Source organism: Excalfactoria chinensis, chromosome 1 (genome assembly GCF_039878825.1).
Source record: "Excalfactoria chinensis isolate bCotChi1 chromosome 1, bCotChi1.hap2, whole genome shotgun sequence".
NCBI classification, from domain to species: Eukaryota; Metazoa; Chordata; class Aves; order Galliformes; family Phasianidae; genus Excalfactoria; species Excalfactoria chinensis.
Window position 1 is genome coordinate 180,224,311 of NC_092825.1, and position 21,869 is coordinate 180,246,179.

Genomic DNA, 21,869 nt, shown 5'->3' on the forward strand with positions numbered 1-21,869 from the left:
CCAGTGAACATCTACGTATCTTAGATTTTAATAACTTAAGGGAAAGATGAGCAACAAGCTGTATGCCAATGTAAATGATCTTCCTTCAGCCAGGAGCTTGTTCTTGTCATATCTCTTGGAATTCAGTGAGAAACATTAGTCTGGGGTAACTGAAATTTTGGGTTTCGAAAGCAGACTTCGCTAGATGGCATCAGAATCTGATCTGGTTCAATACTCAAGTTGCAAACCTACTCCCAGAAGCCTTATTTTGTCTCTTAAAAGTCACTGAAAGCCAGGAAATGTTTTGTACCAGCAGAGATTTCATCCTCAGCCTTCCAGAACCATAGCATGCTGATCTGTGAACTTGTGATCTTCCCCATTTTATTTGTGTGCTGAGAAGTTTTCTCTCTGAGGGAATAAAGTATGTGCAGCACTGAGCTCATACACAAGGCTATCAGAGGCTCTGCTTTGTGAATTGGGAAGGAATAAGTGAATTGCAACACACAGAAGTGTTAACAAGAAACTTATCGTTGCACAACATAAAGCATTCGATACCGTTTGGATTGCGAGTGCAGATTTTAGCCTTTCCATTCCCAAAGTGAACTCCCCCTTTAAAGTATCCTAGGGGTTTTATTATCAATAATAGTAATTTATAAAAGTCCTTAAACCAACAGAACATATGAAATAAAACTATTCAGGAATACTCTTCTACTCCCTTTCCCTGTGGTGTAGAGACCCCCATGTGTTGGGGAAAAGAAAGGTAGTACTCGAGATGAGCTGTAGCTGTCTTTGCTGGTAGTCTGCTTCTTCAAAAGTCAGAATATCTTTGTGGTTAGTGGATAAAAAATAAAAACAAAAAAACCCACATGGTAAGGTGGGGGGAAAATCTCACAGTAAAACAGAAAGTAGAATCATAGAACCATGGAACCACCTATGTTGGAAAACACCTCTAAATTCATGCAGTCCAAACATCCACCCATCAACAATATTTCCTCACTAAACCATGTCCCTCAGTACAACATCTGAATGTTTCTTGAATATCTACAGGGCTGGTGACTCCACCACCTCCCTGGGTGGCTCATTCCAGTGCCTGACCACTTGTTTGGAGAAGAAAGTTTTCCCTAAAGTCCAACTTGTATCTCTCCTGGCACAACTTGAGGCTGTTCCCTTTAGTCCTATCTCTAGTTACACAGGAAAAGAGGCCAACCCTCACCTCAACACAACCTCCTTTCAGGTAGTTAAGGTCTCCCCTGAGCCTCCTCTTCTCCAGACTAAACAATCCCAGTTCCCTCAGCTGCTCCTCATAAGGCTTGTACAACTTATGTTTCAAACGTGAATTCACTTACAGCTTGATTGTTGAAAAACAGGCTTAGCTCGTTCCCCTGGGCAACCAGAGATCCATCAAACCTCTCTCATCTTTGGGATCTGTTTAGAATCTTACTTTTAGCCACTTTTCCGTTCGCAGCAGTCCACTCAGTGTTGATCAGATACGGGACCAAGGCAGAGACTGAAGGAACTTAAAACCTGCCTTCTAGCTTTCATTTCAAACTTGGCCAAAAACAGTGGAAGTGGTGATGTCATCGTCTGTCTCCGGCCATTAGATCACAGAATGTTTGGTCTGATTAGATCATGTCTCGAGCTTAGAACAGTGTAGGTTCAGTGGTGTGAGAAGCAGTCCCAAGTCTTCAATGACCTTAGGCTTCTTTCTCTCATGTCAGTTCCTCTAGCATCAGTTCCAAGTTATGGACCCCTCGAAGGGCCATAAGAAGACTGTTCCATTTTTCTGTTTATTTTCTACGATAATTGGAGATAATTCCCAGCCTGCCAATTTTAGTTCAACATTCTTTCCTATCTCCAATGTGACCTCAGCAGTCACACCATGAGCTCAAAAGTTCTTTTATTTGGATCAATTACCTTTTGTGTTGTGGACTTCTCTGGCTGAAAACAGCATGATATACCAGACCGTGTTACCCATGTTAATTTGGGTAATATAAAAAATAAAGGGTTTACAGTACCACAACAAGCTGCTACGTTCCACAGCTAAATCAAGTCACTGTTAAAACACTGGATGGCTAAGCAATTTGCATGTTTGCTTGTGTCACTGAAAATGTATGCATCTCTGATGACCAAATTTTGCCTGTTTCTCTGTTTTTGAATGGGGGAACTGTACAGTTTCTAAACTTACGTCTTTTGACCACATAGATGTCCTCTCAGTTTTGTGAGTATCGGACATGGCTTCAGAATATTCCCTCTTTTTATAATAATACTGCTGGAATATCAGCAAGATGGATACTTGTGCATAGTCAGGCTGTTCCTGTCATCTACCCTGGTGGAGTTAAATCAAGACTCTTCCCTCTAACTTCATTCATTGTCTGGGAAAGAATGGTCCTACCTACCGTGGCATGGCTTCTGCTCTGGCATTAAGTCAGTTCCATGCTGGAGGTGGTGGTTCCTACCGCTGTGAACCTATGATCTGACCCTTATAGAATTCATGTTGTCTAGAACATGAAACCCCTTCTGCATTGTGTTTCTGGGTGTTTCCAGCTTTCTGAAGTCATGTCTTGTTCCAATAGAAAATGGATGAGATGAAACATAAGGGGAAGATATCTCAGTCAGTGAAATAGAATAATAACCTGGAATAGAATAAAAACCTGGAATAGAATAAAGTAACTAAAGACCAGAGATCATCATGCAGTGTATCAATTGCTGTGGAGGACCAGTAATCCATGATATAATAGCCTGACTGAAGTGGATACAATGGATTTAAGATTAGTTCTCTGCACCCTCCAAGTTCTGAAATGTTCATGCTCTAAAAACTACTATAACAATTTGCACTAATGAGCACCTTTCTAATGATCTTGACAGATAAAAATGTGAAAGGGTTTTGAAGAAAGCTTTTCTTTTCCATAAAGGTAGTCCTTCCACACCAGTGTTGAGGCATATTGGCAGCACAGAGATTACATCCCATTTGCATGTATAGGTAGAGACATCTCTGGATACGTGAGCTCCACGTATGTCAGCAAGGAGAAAAATTAATACAAATGATGTTTCAGAGGTCATAGAACCATACAATCATAGAATGGCCTGGGTTGAAAAGGGCCACAATGATCACCTGGTTTCAACCTCCTTGCTGTGTGCAAGGTCGACAACCACTAGACCAGGCTGCCTAGAGCTACATCCAGCCTGGCCTTGAATGCCTCCAGGGATGGGGCATCCACAGCCTACTTGGGCAACCTGCTCCAGTGCATCACCACCCTCTGGGTGAAAAACTTCCTCCTAAAGTTCTTTGGTAAAAAGATGTCTGAGGTAAAAGAAAAACCTGTGCTGAGCTCAGAGGAAGGGAAGCCCAAGCAAATCTAGATTGTAATTACTTCTGCACGCGCATTAGAAAGTGCTGTTAAATTTATTTTAGACAAAACCAAACTGCAAAGAATTAAGAAATATATTGGTTCACTTTAATGACTGTAAGCGCGAGCAAAAGGCTCTACTGTCAAATGATCTCTTTATGGATACCGGGAGGAAATTAACATCAGCCCAGAGAAGAAGCTGTGTTAGGAACTTCATTTAATGCTCTAGGAATTGTTTCTTCCCTGGGAAGCTTTAACGCACATCCTGGAAAGTACAGAGATCCAATTAAACTTCAAAGAGGAAAACATAATCCTGTACTTTGGGATATTTATTTTTATTCAGCAAATCTTAGCTCCGAGTCTGAAGGCCGTCAGTACCTGGCATTTCATGTCCTGCTATTCAACAGAGAGACACAGTCTCAAATAAAGTTCAGAATAATAAATAAAGGGGAGATTGACAGGAATACAAAAGTAAATCACAGCTATAGAGGAGATGCCACAGACAAAATGTGATGGTCAGTCGCTAACATTTAAGGCAAGGATGAAAATTGGGTATAAATAGTGTAGAAAATAGAGGCAGATAAAAGACAGCGGATCAGCTTAATGGAATTTCATCTCACAGAGTTATAGCGTTTCAGATAGAAACTGGAAAACCTTCATGCAAATATGGAGCAAGCTGAAATTGCACATAGAAGGGAGATTTTCTTAAATTTGTGGCACTGTACCACTGTACATTGTGCAGCCATATAGGCTGGGTAAGAGCTTTGATCCATTGCCACGGGGATTGCTAATGACTCCTTCTGTTCTCACTGCTGTTCCCCACTAGTCCCCCTATGCTAGGTGCTGTACATTTACAGCACAAAAGACTCAGTCTTGGACAAACAGATGTGAGTGGATGGAAATGACCAAACCCAACTCATTCTTTGCTCCTTACAGAGCTCAAAGGCAGTTCTCAGGGCACTTACGAGGCAGCTCTCCTGGATCTGCCCAGCACCAGGTGAGCAGCTGCTCTGAGGACTTTTAATCTCCAAGTGAGCTCAGAGCCACTGAGATTCCTGATCCGAGTCTGCAGAGTGATGACACCTAGAAAGGGATTTGCAGTTAAACACAGGGCTGCTTATGCAAGCAAATATCTAAATAGCAAGACAAGAGTGGGGGAAAGAGCTGAAGCAGGGTTAAGCTTTTGTGTCTAGCTGAGGGACACAGACAGGTGCCTTCTTTTATTGGGGATTTCCACCAAAATGCTCCTGTGTGGATGCTCCTGCAGGGCTTCAGGTGCAGCAGGTTAAAACTGAAGTGTCCCAAGTCACCCTTTGAAGCCCTGCTGCAGCTTTACCTAGTGAGGGATGATAGTAGCGCTGATGGATTCATTTTCTGTCTCTGGAGGGCATCCTTTAATCTCGATTTCATCGTCCATGGAAAGAAAAGACAGAACTGTAACCTTACAGGTGTATTCTAAGCTATGTAACCGAGATCCTTGAGCAGGGCAGAAAGGCAGAAAGTTGTCTCAGTAGCAATGGTTTAACTGCACTTGTAAAAGCAAACAGCTTTTCTACTTACCGACATAAATAATAATTACTCAAATATTAGTATTACTTATGTAATTGATGTATTTTAAATGAGAGAAAGTAAACAGCTTATTTGTATAAAGGCATTAAAAATGCAGATCTTGCGTACAGCGTCCGAGGTAATAATGATCACTTAGACATTACTACTACCTAAATAATCAATACATTTTGAAAACAATAAGCCAACTGTTCATTTGTATAACGACATTAAATTATGCAGACTTTGCTTTGGGTCGTAAGCTCTGAAGGAAGAGAGAAATGACCTTCAATCAGTGACATTGCCACTCATTGCAGGCCTGCTCCCAGTGCTTACTGGAGAGGGATGCTCTTCAGAGGGCTCCATGCTGGGATTGTACACTGACACTGGGATGGCAAGGACAAATAATTCACATCTCCCTTTTTCTGCTTCTTGTTGCTCCACAATTTAAACTTCTCCTTATGATGTTATTCCAGATGTTTTGAACATCTAATTAGCGTTGTGCTATCTTCAGTTTCAGCCCAGGAGTTCATATGTCACTCCAGAGCTACCAAATCCCATAGACAAGAGTTTCATCACAATGGAAATTATGTTTCATTACAAAGCATGTATTTAGCACTCATGGTGATTACGGACCTTTTGTTTCTCACCGTCCATCTCTCTCTGTCAGATGCTTTTCCCAGAAACTCCCCATGATTTACCTTCTAAAGCAAAGGCAGGTTGGGCAAACAAGGCTCAGCTCTTCATTGCCTTTCATCTCTGAGCTGTGCCTTCCTCCTGTGCCTCTTTTCTGGAACAATCTAAAGCTGGAAATAGACACAAATGAGCCAACACAGAACTGGAAAATCCCAGTTAAGACAGATTTTTAATTATTAAATTTTCTATTAATGCGCTGAAGGTCAGTGGAACTGCCCCAGTTTTCAGGGAGCTCTGAGCAATTTCACCTGATCTAATATTTTAGCACTAAATCCATATTTATTAAAGGATTTAGCAGGCAGGTCAGAAGCTGCTAAAGCTCTGATTCCACATCACATGAATGCTAAGGAAAAAATTTCATCTGCATTGCTGTTCTCTAAGCTGGAGAGCTTTAAACTGTTGTCAAGCCAATTTTAGGATTTTAGGGTAGAGGTAAACATGTAAAAATGGATTTGCCATAAATTAAGCACAAATTGACATCATTATCCCTCTTTCTCAGCCCAATTCCTTAATGTAATGTGAAAATAATATGAAAGTCTGGATTACTCCACATCCTGTATTGGAAGCTACTGTGTCTGTTATATCAATTAAAAAGGGCAGTGAACAAAGCATTACATTGCTGGCTAGTGTTTGATACATTTCTTTTCCCATTTTGCTTCTGAAATATCAAAGGCAAAACAGCAGACGTTTTATTCTTAAGGGGACAGATTTGGGTCAGTTTTTAGCAGGATATGCCAAAAAAAAAACCCAACCAAAAAAACCCACCACAGAATCAGGTACAAGGTTTGTATTTGTATGAATAATTGCTTTAGTATTCTTATTTCTGAACTGTCATTAATGGATTGTGACCTCATTATACCTGGCACGGTGCAAAAGCAGAACAAAAAGCATAATCCTGGCCTCAGATAGCTGAGATCCATAAGCATTAAGCAAACAACAACAGATAGAGACATGCTGAGCCAGAGAACAAAACCAGAACACAAGGTGTATCAGTGGCCTCTGTCAAGATTCTGAGCAATACTGAGGCAGCTTTACAGACCAGAGGGAAGATGTCTCTCCTCAAATATTGAGAGGACAAGGCAAAAAGAAAACCAACAAAAACAAGTCTACACATTTGTACAAAAACTAACCAGCAGTCTGGTCTCCTAGGAAGGCTTCCAGCTGGGATGAGGGGTGGTGAAGCAAAGTAGGTCTTGAAACAGAAGACAAATAAAATCTTGTTAATTATTTGCATGAAAAATAACCAGAATCCTGATCATAGAATCACAGAATTACTCAGGTTGGAAAAGACCTCAAAGATCATCAAGTCCCACCACAGCCATAGTACTCTAACTCTAACAACCCTCTGCTAAATCTTATCTCTGAGCACCACATCCAAACGGCTCTTAAACACATCGAGGGACGGTGACTCAACCACATCCCTTGGGAGCGTCTTCCAGTGCTTAACAACCCCTTCAAAGTCTATCCTCAAAGTCTGGGTAATTCCTTCAGTGGTACGTGGGCTGATTGTGCCTTGTAAAGACACTGAGGTTCATATCCACATTTAGAATTGGGTGGAGTTTGCAAAACTCCCAATTTGCTCAGAAGATCCCCTTCCTTCAAGGAACTGAAGGCATCTCTATGGGCTGGATGGCAATATGAAGTAAAACACAATGCACCGCTAAGAAGGGATAAGGCATGGCTAATCTATTCATACAAACTGTAAAGGAGATTAGAGATGAAAGGAAATACTTAGTCACCTTTTGGGAACAGCTGGTGTGAAAATATTTAACAGTCAGTGCTTTTACGCACAGGCACTGCATCCTCACTAAGCTTAAATAGGCAGAGCAATGTAATGCAGCCAGCCAGTCTGTGAACACCTAGTACAGGAGAATTAACAGCTTTCCTTCTCATTTGCTCACGTAGATCAGATGTTAGCTAATCATGTCCTCTAATTTTAACAATGGAATTGGGAAATGTACCAAAAAAGTACATCTTGTATTAAGAACAGAGGTGGCAAATTCTGTCCCTGGGACTGATAGACCGAGGAACGATTCACCTGTCCTCTTTTGCAAATCAAAACCCCAGTAGCCTTCAGCAGCCCAAAAAAGACCCGGATTTGAGTGCAAACTCAATCTGAAATCCGTTTTGTTCATTTCTTTGAGTGCCACCAAATAAAGTGAAAGCTACTCAGGCAGTTTAATCACCTATGAGATACCTGTGAGCATGTGGGAGCTCCGTGTTATAAGGGCCAATGCATACAGCACAATGTGCATTGTAGGGCTATTCATATTGAGTGGTTCCCATCTATCTTTAAACTGGCAGCTAATGGGGGGGTTTAGTTTTGAGAGCTCCTGGCTCCTGGTTCCCTGTCAGAAATAATTAAACCGCATTTTAGGGAGACTGTCATAAGTAGTTTGTTTCACAAGTGTTTTTCACAGCTGAGGTTCCCTATTACAGTTTTTGGGGCCCAGGAATGCACACTATCTTATGTATCCCTTATATATGTGTTCACAGCCTGGAGCTTGCACTCTCTAATGGAATGATTGGGGTCTCAGCAAGTGGGAGATGAACCCCCAAACATCCCCAGCATTGCAGTTCTGGATCAGGCTCAGATCTCATTGCAGGCCATAAGCACGTGGCCTCGGCCTGTTCCCTGACAGCAAATAGTCTGAGAAATGGTTCAGTTGAGATGTAAACATCCCCGTGGGTTTTCCACCCCTTTTCATAGGACTGTCTCCACAGTGATTCCGCCTTTCAGAAAGTGCTTTTTTTTCCCCCTTTATTTAATCTCTCCACCATTTTTGAATGTCACTCCATTATCCTAGTTTCACACCTTTAAATAACTCCAAGAAGGATTCTGAATATCACTCAAAATAGCTTCCTTTTGTCCCTGCTTTTTCTTTTCTTTTTTTTTCTTTTTCTTTCTTTTTTTTTTTCTTTCAGCCTGTAGATATCTTATCTTCCATGACCTGTCATTTCAGCATGGAGGTTATTTGCTCTGCACATCAGTGGGTTTGACCAATGCCAGTGGTGTTGTCATTTTAATTGTAGCACCTGAAGGTCAAAGCTGGGGAACAGAACATACCAAAGATGAGAAGTAACTGGGATAGCATCCTCTAGATTGCTCAGTGAACTGCGAGCAAGCAAAATTGCATCTTTTCTGGTATTCTAAAATGGAGGCCCAAAGGGATCTTATCAATGTCCATACATCTCTGCGGGAGGAGATGAGGGGATGGAGCTTGGCTCTGCTTGGTGCAGCTCAGAGGCCCTGGGAGCAGCCTGAAGCCCAGGAGGTCCCTTGGGACACCAGGCCGCAGTGCTGTACTCTGTACACTGAACTTTCTGCACACAGGACTTAAGCATTTCACAGTGTAACTTTGACTGACTTCCAGTGAGGTTTATGTTAGATTCTCTTACATTTAGGCAGCAAGTGATATTTGCAAAATACTGCCTCACATCCGTGATTTAAGCACTCAAGGAGCCCAAACACTTTTGCAAGTTTATTTAGTTTGCAATGGGAAAGAAAAGTTATCAGTGTCCTAAGCACGTTTGAGCTCCGCAGTTCACTCATTGCAGATTTACATACATAGTAGCAAGCATCTAAGAACATTTGGAGGTATCTGAGCTACTGCAGCAAAAGGAGTTGGACTAGAGGACCTTTAAGGGTCCCTTCCATCTCAAAAGTCTGGGATACTATGAGTTTGGCTGGAAAAGATTCCACTACCAGTAGCTTCCTGCTACTGGTGCTATTAATCAGCAGAACACTAATGCAAACCTATGGAAGGCTGAATTTCAGTCAGGTGTGATGTTAATGCAGGCTGAGTAGTTCTGAATATTTTATGTGCAGCCAGTGACCTGAAGTAAATGTCTTGTATAATACCAGTCTCCCCACCACTACAAGCCTCGAGGCCTGAGTTCTGCGCTTAGTACGCTCTGAGGCACAAAGAGAGGCACTGGGGATGGGCTGGCACAGACAGTGTCTGAGATATTCACTCTGGGGAGACAGGAGTGGGAGAAAAAGGGTTTGAATACAAAATGTTTGGGACAGCTTGCTCCAGTTTAAGTGCAGGAGTTGGAGAGGAGGCGGATCGCCAAAATGCGCTCTGAATTGCTACTGGGATGAAAAACAGTAGAGTGCAGTCTGCATATGAGATTGAAAGTGAGCAGCCAGGTGATGAGAAGAAGAAAGAAAAGCATTTCATTTCATCAGTGGTATAACACCAAGTCGGTATTTGGTTGTAATTTTTTCAGCGAGATCAGTGCTATATTGTGGCAGTAACAGATGCTTTAACACCTGAATCATGGGTATCTGTTCTCCACCAGACCTCAGTTTTTCCAGGCAAGTACATCGCAGATGAAACACAGTGCACTCCCCCAAATCCATGCCAAGGTTTTGCGAGGTTTTAGCCAAATGCTTGGTTCTGGGTCAAAATGTTATGCGTATCTGTGTCATGGTGCTCACTGGGGCTCACAGAGGGTGGGAAAGGCCAGCACCTCTGAAAGTCAGCATCCTTTAGCTCTTCTCTTTTTAGGAGGTGATTACTGAAATACCCAGTCCTGACTCCGTTCTTCCATTAACTCCAATATGACTTGGGAACAAGCGCCATCCTACAAACCCCAGTTCGTGTAGCTCATAAAAAGAGCATGGAGATACCTCCAGAGCCCTGAGAAGGGATTTTTAATGGGGTGGTAGGAGAGCAGAGACGGAGCAGATGAGCATACTCAGCATAAATAGAAATAGTCTGTATTAATATTAAACAGAGAAAGGATTTAATGAATCCCATCCCCAGAACCGTGGGTTAACAAGCCATGAACAGGCTCTGCCAGCACGTAACTTCAACATCAGTGGTTTATCAACACATTGTTTCCACACTTAACCAAACTTTAATTAAATGTGACTTTTGTTCTGCTTATTGGAAGAGCCTTCCCCTTTGGATTTAGTGATCACAAAAGCTCGAGGAGTGCAAGAGCATTGGAAAGCAAATAGGGGGATCAATCACAGGAGACCTCTGCAAGCCACGTCCGTCCCCTTTTTTGTAATATACTTATTAGATTCTTATTGTCTGGAAGGCTTAGTGTTACGGGCCCCAGGAATTCCTTTCATTGCCCTGTAAGGCGAGGTAGTGAAGTGTGGCTGCTTTTCTTCACAATAACGTTCTGGATTTTCCCCCCCCCTCTCCCTTCTCTCCACCCTTATCCCCTCCTCTCCCTTCTCTCCTCTCCCACAGAGATTTGTGCAGCAGACTGCGGAGGACACGGCGTTTGCGTCGGAGGCACCTGCCGCTGCGAGGAGGGCTGGATGGGCACAGCCTGTGATCAGCGAGCGTGTCACCCACGCTGCAATGAGCACGGGACATGCCGGGATGGCAAGTGTGAATGCAGCCCGGGCTGGAACGGAGAGCACTGCACTATTGGTAGGGAGAAAGAAAAACCGACTGCTTTTCAAAGAGTAATCGATGATCAGGGAGGAGGAAAGAAGCATGCTTAATTGAATATGTGTGACTTAGTGTAGCATGAGCACCTTTGTTCTCGGATTTCAAGTTCTGACATCGCACATTTTCACGTGGGAGCAAAATGTCCTTTCATTTGTTGATGACATGCTGATATGTGTTTTTTTATTATCAGACGCAAAGTACACCTACGTGGTGTTTGATCTGGAGTCAAGCTGTCAAATGGCAGCTAGGTGCTTTCTGAACATCCCGTTTTGCCTTTCTGTGGCCTTCAAGACTTCGCCCTTAGTATGTCGGCAGCTTAGAAACATGCTTCTGGTTTGAAGCTTTCTATTCCCTTCATTTGCTCCATTATTTGCACTGCCACTTTGCTTGGAAGCTGCAGTCGAACAGGTTCTGCCTGGTATTGAATGCTGCCTTGCATGCTCCCTGTCTGCTCTGCTACATTTCTAACCATTTCGTTGTCCTCTGTTGGCTCTGTATTCCTCCTGCACTTGGCACCTACCTTGAACTCGCAGTCGCATGTCTGTTTTTATTAGTAATAAGGTACCACCAACATACTGAAGTCATGCAAGGAATGCAGTTCATACATTAAGCAGTTTGCCACATCATTAATGAATGGGCTCCTGTTTGCCTTCCTCCTCCATCTCTTAACTCTTCGATGCACTTTCCATGTTTCCTTTTCTAATGACTGCTCACACACTTTATTCTCCATTCTATAGTCAAGCTGCAAAATCAGGAGCTTTATAACTCCCCAGATACTGTTTGTTTTACATGAATAGAAAACTAATTGAGTTGATCCAGTTCCACTGTCAATAATTCCTGTGTGAACCTGAAGAAACTCAGTCAACTCTAGAAGAGTTATTTCAGAGTGAGAATTCTTCTCCGGGCACTTTGTTTTAATCAGCTTTTTAAAGATAAGAAAATCTGCTCTGATATGGCTTTCCTCATGCAGTGATACCTATAAATCACACTGCAACAGAATTAACCACTAGCAATACCTGGGCAAAAGTTGACACAGTTATCCCTGTAGATGATCCAGTTGCATGTAGTCATCCCCTGGTGTTGCTTGAACATCAGGTAAGCTTGCACATGTAAAGTCAGGAAGGAAATGAAGCCTGATCACAATATTTTAATTCCAGCATTAGGATAATGGTTCAAACCATATCTGTGGCTCGATTCCGCTTATCATTTATTTATGCTAATGTCACCCTACCACATTATGGTCTCCACATGCATCCCTTAATGAAAAATATCTAGCTTTAAAAACTTCCTCTGTCTCATTAGACGTTACATTCTTTCTGCTTTCTTGTCTACGTCCTTAACAGCTTTCATTTCTTTTCATGAGGAAGGCATAAAAAAAAAACCCAACAAAAAAAAACCCTCTCTCTTAAATGACTTCAGAATGAAAAGGGAGCAGGCCTGTGTTAATTGGAATCCTGTCTTTTCGTAATATTACTTTATAGCCTTGTGTTCAAGCACTTTGATTTGGAAAGCTACACAGATTCATGAAAGGGTTTTAAAAGAAAAAAAAAACAAAAAATGTTCAGCAAAAGGCACCAAATCCAGGGGACAATTTTATGTGAAAGGCATTTATGCACATAAAGCCTGATTCATTCCCTCAGTGCCATTTTATTAGTTCTCTTGCAAAACCAAAATGCCACTAGTTCAGTGTATGATATTTCTCCACACCACTGATATGCCTGGGCTGATTTCAAACAACAGGCTTTTATCTTTCCTGGTAATTAAATTTACCCCCATTATTTTTGCTATTCCTCACTCTAAACATTAAGAGTCCTTGTTATCCTGGGAAAGGCCAGCACCGCAATGCAGTCAGCACTGAGGGTGCACTGTCATTGCGTATGGTGCTGCCTTCCTATTGCCGTGCCGTGCTGGGTTCACAATCGCTCTTTAATACCCAGAGTGCTGGAGCAATTCTGTTTCTTTTCACTTCCCCTTCCTCCTCATCTTTTTGCATGGTAATTTAGCAACAAATCTGCACAGTTTCATACCTCTGATGATATAAACTGTATTTCCTACGGAATATTTCATTGATAAATGTGCAAAACGTAAGGGAGATTTGGCAAAGCCATAAATACCCAAGAAAATTGAATAGCTTTGGAAGGAGTACTAAGCGATATTGGCACAGATGAAAGGACATTGTCTTGGAATTACGTACATGAAGTATGTGGAAAGCATTCCCTTGTCCCTGTGTAATTTCCCTGCATGACATCTTGTTCTGTTGATAGTAATTCCTTCTATGTCTGTGTCATGGCCCAGTTTGCTCTAGCACTGACAAGCATAAAACCCCATTGCTGAAGTGACGCTTTTACAGTATTGCCATGTGTGCAGGTAACATGGTAGAAATGGATGATACCAGTAAAGTAGGCTTCTTCCATTTCCTGTTGAGCATGTTTGAGAGTAAGAAATCCTTTTGTTTTGTAGGTCATAGGAGGCTCTTTCTTATGGTGTACAAGGGAACTGTGATCCTGGTGGATTAATTCTGTTTGCTCATACAAAGAGTCATGTTACCAAATATACTAGCTTGATTGCTCACATTCAGAGATTTCATTAGACAAACCCCAGTTAATTCCCAACCAGGAAATTGATGCAGAAGCGTGCATTCATCATTCTAACTCAGCAAACTTAGCACACGCAGGCATAAGAGTAGAACAGAAAGTTGATTATAAAACTGCGGGAAGCCTGAAACCCAGCAGAATGGTTCAATTGGTTTACTCTAATATTTTAAAGGAGAAAACATCATTACAATACCCATTATACAAGACACCTGTGTTGGGGCTCTCCAGCATATTCCAAATTTCCTTCCAGTTAGAAACATTGAAAACAATTTGACTTTCTTCTATTCCAGCCCAAAACATGACAGCAGCATCCAGGGAGCACAGCGGGTTCCAGGAACACTGAGTTTAAAGGTGAAACCAACCCTTTCATTGGAGGCCCTGAAAGACCAAATCAAAAGCCAGCTCTGTGGCAGGCTATTGTTTCACAAGAGGCAACACAAGAAACTCCCCGAGTAGAATAAACAGCTCCAGAGGTTCTCTAGGGCCTCAGATTCCATACCAGCCTGGAGAGTGCTCCAGGTGCTGTCACAGAAGCACAACACCAGGTTTAGTGAGCCTACACTCAGTGGAGGTCTTGTACTGAATCTGATGTGAATCTCTCTGCATGGTGTTTTACCAGTAAACAAGCCTTGATACTTTGATTCCTATTAGGATTATTTAGAAATAAGGGCAGAAAGGGGTTCCCTGTGTACACACTTAAGGCAGAGCTGAGATATTCAGGGCTGGGACACAGGGCCTGAGCCATTGCTTGGAGTTCCATTGCTGCATCTGAACACTGTGGGATCTCTCCAGAGCCCTAAGGGGCCAGCAGTGAACTCTCCAAATACATGCAGGTTCACCCAGCAAGTTTTCAAAGCACCTCGGTGCCTAATTCCCATCAATCTCTGCAGAAAAATGCTTGCTCGACTCCTTTTGGAAATCTGGTCCTGGCATGTACACCTGATGTATGCAGTAACAATGCCTAGACAGACAATCTGTCCCACACGGTCCTCTGCTTATGGTGCCATTAAGCTGCTTTTTGGTTGACTTAGCAAAACTCTGATTTTTGAGAAATCTGCCTTTTCCAATTTGCCTTTCATCAGTCTTCTTGCATAAACAGTCACACATGTTCTGAATAGCTGGGCTTGTAATCACTGCCCTCTGTTTCTCCTCAAGCAGCTGGAATCCAGACAAAGCACATTGCAGGTGGATTCTGCTCTCTTTCCCCAGTTTTCTAACAAGTCACTCATGCCTTTTAATGTAGTTTGGTCTATGTGCAGCCCAGCATAAAATAAGCCCACCTGTGTGGGGTGGCCTCGGCCCAATAGTAGATGCTCAGCAATCTGCAGCACACCCCATATCCAGAGCAGAAGCTGAGCTGGGCTGGACCTTTGGCACCCACTTTGTCTGGATGGGCACCTCCGGGCAATAGAAAGCCATGGTCATAACTTTCAATGGAAAATGTGACCTTGCAGCTTTGTTCCAACATGATTTTGCATAAGCTAGAGGTAGTGTCATACAATCAGAGAATCACAGGATTGTTTGAGTTGGATGGGACCCATAAAGGTCACCCAGTCCAGCTCCCCTGCAATGAACAGGTAATCTGGCCTTGAGCAGTTTAACACCATGTTTGGCAGTGAGTATGAAGCACAGAACATCAAAGATGATCTTTTCCCAGCCCCTCTGGCTTAAGTGAAGGGCTTCTGCCTCCACTCCTTCTAATCGTCCCAATCTCAGTTTAACTCCTTCCTAATATATTTCAGACAAAACTAACCCAGACAGCTCAAACTGGAGAAATGAGAGGACTCATACAGAAAAAAAATGGTAGCATGAGCTTCCTTAGTAATGGATCTGAAGGGACGGTGGCTTACAGTGATGACATGGAACTGTGTGCAGGATCTTTGGGTGCAGAGGGCACCATGGAAAAGTAGCACAGCTCTTCATCCTGTCCCACATGCCCATGGGTTATCCAAAGGAGTTTCTGCAGATATAAGATGTTTTAGTGCAAGAATAGCATATGAACAAGTACTAAACAGGTTTAGAGAAGGAAGAGTCATGCTACAGCTGCATGGTCACATGTGGAAAATTCCCTTAGAAAGACTCTATTATTTTCTGACTGTGGGATAACACTGACAAATTAATGACATGGCTGGCATTGGCAGCTGCCTCCTTTATGTTTATCTGCATAGTGTTATCTGTTTGATTTTAGTATCCCAAAGAGAAGTTCCCAAGTGGATTCGGCACATCCTGCATGGCAACCTGCTGTACTAGTATGATTTGGGAATGTCATTTCCAGTCCTCATAACTGCCCCACAGTAGGATCATGGAATCACAGAATGGCTTAGGATGGAAGGGACCTTAAAGACCATCTAGCTCCAACATCCCTGCCTTGGGCAGGGTTAACACCCAGTAGATCAGGCTGCCCAGGATCCTATTCAACCTGGCCTTGTAGTGCTTTGACCACTGTGGTTCCCATATGGAAAAAAAATGTTACAAGACTTCCCAGTTGAGCAGACTACATGAGTAAACAGAAAACAAAACTTTTTCTAGGGGTACCGGGACACAACTGAGAAAGAGTGAGCAGAGAGCAGACAAGCTTTACTTGGATGAGTGAAACAACATTTAAACTGAGAAGAGCAGGACAAAAGAGAGAAGAGCAAGACATAGAGCCTCTTATTTATTAGCAAGGATCAGCTGCTGTTAGGAGAGTGAGTGCCGCCTGCTGGCATGCATAGGGCTCACCCAGCCAGGACTTGTGGCTCCTGTTTGTGGCCTTGCCACCAGCTTTGTGTTTGACCCCAGAAAGGCAATCAGAAATTCATTTTCTAAATTAATGTTCCATGGGAACTGGGCACATGACTGCTCCCACTGCATCTCAAACTTCCTTTTCTTTGCTGCATCCCTCCTTTGAATGAGTATATGTAGACCTACCTACCTGGTAAAGCTGCCACAAGGTTAATTTAATGTTTGTAAAATAATTTGATCTTGGGGTAGAGGATGCTGTGTAAACGCGATATGTTCCCATTAAGAAGATCCAGGGAAAAGCCTCTGGTAAGGCCACAGGAGAACTGTGTGTCTTTGTGCAGAAAAGTGTAAGGCAATCAGGTGAGGTGGAGTGCTTTCAAATGATGAAAAGCAGTGAAATGGGTAGACTGTTGCAGATGAGCAGAATATTAAAATATTCTGCCATGCACACATATATATATATTTATACATATATATATATATACGCACATATATATATATATATATCAAAACACATAAATATATATATATATACTTAACTTTCCTGTTTCTCTTCCTGGTCTTAATGAGCAAAGACGACTGGATGCCTAAACATAGCCTTCTTGAGCTCCTTGACTGAGGAGGGCTGTGCTCCGCCATTCTCCCTCTTTTCTCTCCTCATTATCAAGGTTTTTCTTTCCATATCACAGCGAACTCTCCTTTGCCTTTCTAGCACCTGCACAGTCTCGTAGTAAGCCGCAATGCACTTATTCAATCCTACCTTAAATGTCCTGTCTTTTATCTCCCAAGCTCACTATCTGGATAAGGTAGTGAAAGGTATGCTCTTCCTTCCTATTTTTCCTATTGTCTTTGTGGTTTTCTTTTTTTTTTTTAATGCACCGTGAACATGCTGTGTTGAGGTTGCATCTCTTCCTCATCGTCACCAAAATGCTCCCTAATGTCTGGAAGGGTGAACTTTCCAGTCATTTAGGTAGGAAGTACCTTCGTAAGTGCTGTGATCCTGTGTTAACATCATATCAGTGTTCCTACCCTTCCCCTTGTCCCTGCCCTCCCCTCCAAATCATCTCTCATCCTCATCCCTACTTACCCAGGTAAGGCAAGTCAGGAGGAAACAAATACATCAGGAGCCCTGTACAGTGATGTGTTGTAATCAATTGTCTATGCTCCATTTTGTAACAAGCAGGTGAGTGTGCTTTCTGTGTGGAGTCTTCGTATTTTTGAGCCATGACTGCCAAGTCTTTCATGGGAACTTTGAATCATTTTAAATATATATACATATATATGAAAATACAAAATGTTATGGCCTCAAAGCCTCTAGATACACAAATTAACAGATTCTATTCAAATCAGTGATGTTCCAGCAGTACAACCCATAAAGAAATCCTACCCTATGTTCCTATTTCTGACAAGTGTTGCAAGTTTAGGACCCAGGTCTCAGATGCAAATATATGGTACTGAACTGCTATGGAGCAGAGGTACTGAGATCTCCTCCATTAATCAGAACAACAATGTATATTAGAGTAGGACTTTAAAATAAAAGTAGATCCACTTAGCTTCCAAAAAATATTGAAGTAGTACACGTCTAGTGAATGCAGCAGTCTGACAGTAAATGTGATTGGGTTGGACACCAATATCCTTCTACGTGGCTGATTTGACACTAACAGCAACACAGTGCTGACACCACGCAGCATCATATGTTTGCTGGTTAAACAAACCAAAAAAATCAGGTTGAAAAAAATCAGTTTCTTCCGTAGCGTTACTCTCCTTTTCAGGTTGTGAGCAATCAGGAGTAGCAGCTGGGAGAAGCTGATGAAGAAGGACAGATATGCCAAAATATTTGTCCGGTGAACAGTTAAAAATAAGTTCTGCTGTGTAAGGCTCTTGTTGTGAGACAAGCAACATGGTTGTCCTACTGAGTTCACTTCTCTGGATGAATTTACAACCTAATGTTTCATGTTCTCATTGTGGCTTAAAAGAAGTTGCAGGTACAATAATAACCAGGGGAAAACTTTGAGCAGATAAATGGTAATAATAGGGGAATGTCCAAGGTTTAATTAATGAGACTCGTCTTCAGTCTAATGCATGGCAAACAGCAGTTTTCCTTGAACCACTGTTTATAGATCAGTGGATCATTCAGTGGTAGTTTTTTCTCATTGCTTAGCATCAGTGAAATGTGCTCGATTCAACCTTAAAACAGGAGAAAAATAACATTCCCCTTCTTAGATCAAAGATAGAGGGGCACTTTCTGTATTCCTCCAGAGGAATAGTGACATTCATAGAGGGAGGTACAGGCTGGCACTAGGCAGTGTGAGCAGAACCTCTTGTTGATGTTCCACATCTCTGCGTTTTGTGTTTCTAAACGCCGGGAGTTCTCCTTTTCATCTCAGTTTGTATTGAAGAGGGCTGGGTCAAAAGCTGAGCACCAGGAGGATAGAACAGATGAGGAACCAGTCTGTAGAGCTTGTGCCCAGTGATCTTCTGTACTCATCAGCCCATTCAGTGGCTCAGTAAGTCTTGTGTAGATGTCACCTCTCCCCTTTTAACTCACCTTTACACCCAAGAATAAAGACACATACTTAGTAAGTACTGCAAGTGGGTAACCGCTTAGGCAACATGCTAAGAACAACGATCATATCTTACAGTACATGGCCTCTTTTGGAAAGATTAGCAACAGCTGAAACATTATAAGTACATGCTTTTTACTTGGCTGACTTCACGGCGTGCATTTTTCAAAACTAAATTACTCATGCTCTTTTGGCTTTCTTAATTATTAACATCTTTTGGGTTGAAATCCCTTCCCAGTAATCCCTTGTTGTCAAGAGTGAGCCTGATTTACTGCTGGGTCTTTCCTACAGCTTTACAATAAACCAGTAAATCAGACAAGATAGAGAATTGTTTCTAAGTTGGAGGGCAAGTTTCAAGAGCAGACATCAGCAGGATTAAGCCAAGAAGCTGCAACTATGACTGGAACAGAGCGCTTCAGTCTAAGGCTTAATTAACACCAGTAATGCTTAAAATGAAAATAGGTACCTAGTATTAAAGATGTGTGGTTTTAGAGAGAGCTCCTACATCCAGAATCCCATTGGAACTGCCAGAACATCCATATATTTAATTTCTATTGCTGTTGATCCATTGTTACACTTAAGAGATAATCGCGTTAATGCTGTAGTGAAGTGGATAACAGCCAGTCTGAAAGGCAAAGATTCTGAACAGCCACCTCTGTCTGAATTCCAGGATGACCGCAGGGTCACTTTTTGTTCTGAGTAGCAGTGAGAACTCAAGCTCAGTTCCTCCATTTCTGCAGTTGGAAACAACGGGAGCTCTGGCAAGTCACTTCTTATTCTTCACCTTTCAGGAGCCATCTGATGAAAGGTTTCTTGATCCCCACCAGCTTAGGAGCTGAGTGATTTTCAGGACACTTTACTGAGTTTTCATAATTGCAGAGATCCCGTGATGTTTCACTCATCCCCTTCAGTTCAACAGAACTTGGAATCATAAAATCATTAAGGTTGGAGAAGACCTCTAAGATTATCTATGCCAACCACAAACTCCTAATCCAAATCCTGCAGATACCTTGCTGAGGTTTGTTCTCTCAAGGTGCAGGTGTTTGCATCTTCACGTGTTCCATCATCCATTAATTTCTTCACGTGATCAGCCAGATCCCACTCATTTCACTAAACTATTGAGACTCACTAGAACATCCATTAAGAGCCCTTTCTTACCGATGTGAGAGTACTGACAAAAGCAATAAGGACTGTTGTCTGTCAACACTTTAGGATCAGAAGTGGGAAAGTCTTATATCGTTTAAGTCCAATTTCAAGCAGCAGTGAGCTTTAACATGAAGAAAATAAATAAAGAACTAAATGCCATTAAACATTTTTTGTAATTGTACTAATTAGAGAAAGCCTTAACTGTACAGTTCTTTAAGAACAGACTGCTTTACCCCCAATCTTAATCTTAGAAGTGGCACCATCATTTCTTACTGTCTCCTTTGACACGTTTTTCTGGGCTAGTTCAAAATTCATCCACTTTTTGTAATGCTTCCCTGCTCTGTTATTTTCTCTTGCATGGCAGACCTGACATCTTTGTGAATGTCTCACAGTATCAGCAGTGCTTTCATGTGCTTCAGTTAGAAAGTCACATAAAAGGCTTCTTCCCCCTCGGAAAGCCCTATTCATGTATTTAATTATCTCAGTCACCCAAACAGAGCTAACAGACACAAACAGGAGTACTGGATCATTAGTGATGAGAAATCAGAGCTGCGAGATTATCATAGAATCACAGAATCATTTGAGTTGGAAGGGACCTTCAAAGGTCATCTTGTCCAACTCCCCTCCATGGTGCTGTAAATCTGGGAAGGTTGAGCCACCCTGCTGTGTTGATGTTCAGAAGCACTTTGGAGATACAGTGATCTTTTTCCTTTATTACCCAGCACGGGTGAAATGGATCAACTTAATTCGTGTCACCTTTTCTACTAGTGCTTTGAAGAGCACTGTCTGTGGGATGTGGAATATTGTACGCTCTATCTCCGTTGTGGTAGTGATGGTCAAGTTTGTACGCAGCAGAACTGTTTAGAAATAGTAATACTTTCTAAGTCCATTCCGCTAGATATGTTGACCTGCACGCTGATATTAATTTCTAACTTGCTGACTCTAGGAGTCCTCTGACAGCACTGTTAAATGTTGTTTTCTATTATTGATTTCCTTTGTCATCACTTATGATAACTGTCTGTTCTCCTACCATACTACCACATAGGACAGGTACAAGTTTTAGTCTTCACCGCTCTCATACTTTGCTGTATCTTTTGTATTCATGGACCTGTGAAGATGAGGTCATTTCATTGGGAAATAGCTATCTAACTCTGACTCTCTTGAAAGAGATTTTTCTCATTAGCAACTGTATTTGTCTCTTACTGATGGATGAGGCAAACTCACACTCTGGACTGGGAAGATGGCAAGGCAGTGAGTAATGGCCTTACAGAAGGAGTCATCCCACAGTATGTACCTGCAGCTTGTATCTCAGCTAGTGATTCTGGGTCCTCTTCAAGTTCTCATCACCCAATCCTCTTAGATTTCTCACTTCACTCCTGCCCAAGACAACACTGCCAGCCCTTTTCAAGGAGTGTCCTGCTTGGTCTCTGCAGTGGCAAGATAGACAGAAAAGAATTCTTAGGATAGGTTATGAAGAGTCCAACTGGTGCAACAGAGAAGTAGATCACAAAGTGTGCTCAATGGCGATGCAATATTGTCTCTGCAGAACTGATCTGCCAACTACTGAAGTGATGCAGAACACACAGAAAGTCATTTTGTCAGCTTTCTCCAGAGGCTTTTTGTCTGGACACATTTAATCTGATTTATAAAGAGGGGGAAAATGGCATATCCCAACTGACAGGATGGGCCTATGCAAATGGAATTTATCTGCTCCAACATGAGATTGCCTACCTACCTAAGAAACTAAGTCCTTTTAACAAGTAATGAGAGTCTTCCTCTCATTACCCAAAGCAGTTGAATACTTGCAGCTTGTACTGAAAGAGAGTAAAGGGAACCAACTAAAAAACTAGCTCTAGC

General features: G+C 42.1%; 1 protein-coding gene across 12 annotated transcripts in view; it reads left to right on the forward strand.

Annotated features, from left to right (window-relative positions):
• Positions 1-21,869, forward strand: part of TENM4 (teneurin transmembrane protein 4) — a 598,985-nt gene that overhangs the window by 465,439 nt on the left and 111,677 nt on the right. For 9 of the 12 annotated variants that reach the window (XM_072326955.1, XM_072326954.1, XM_072326961.1 and 6 more), the window contains 2 exons: positions 10,778-10,963; positions 17,092-17,118. In XM_072326955.1, coding sequence (XP_072183056.1) covers positions 10,778-10,963; positions 17,092-17,118 — 213 coding nt within the window. The remainder of the gene's footprint in view (positions 1-10,777; positions 10,964-17,091; positions 17,119-21,869) is intronic. The other 3 variants (XM_072326960.1, XM_072326962.1, XM_072326967.1) reach the window with 1 other exon arrangement.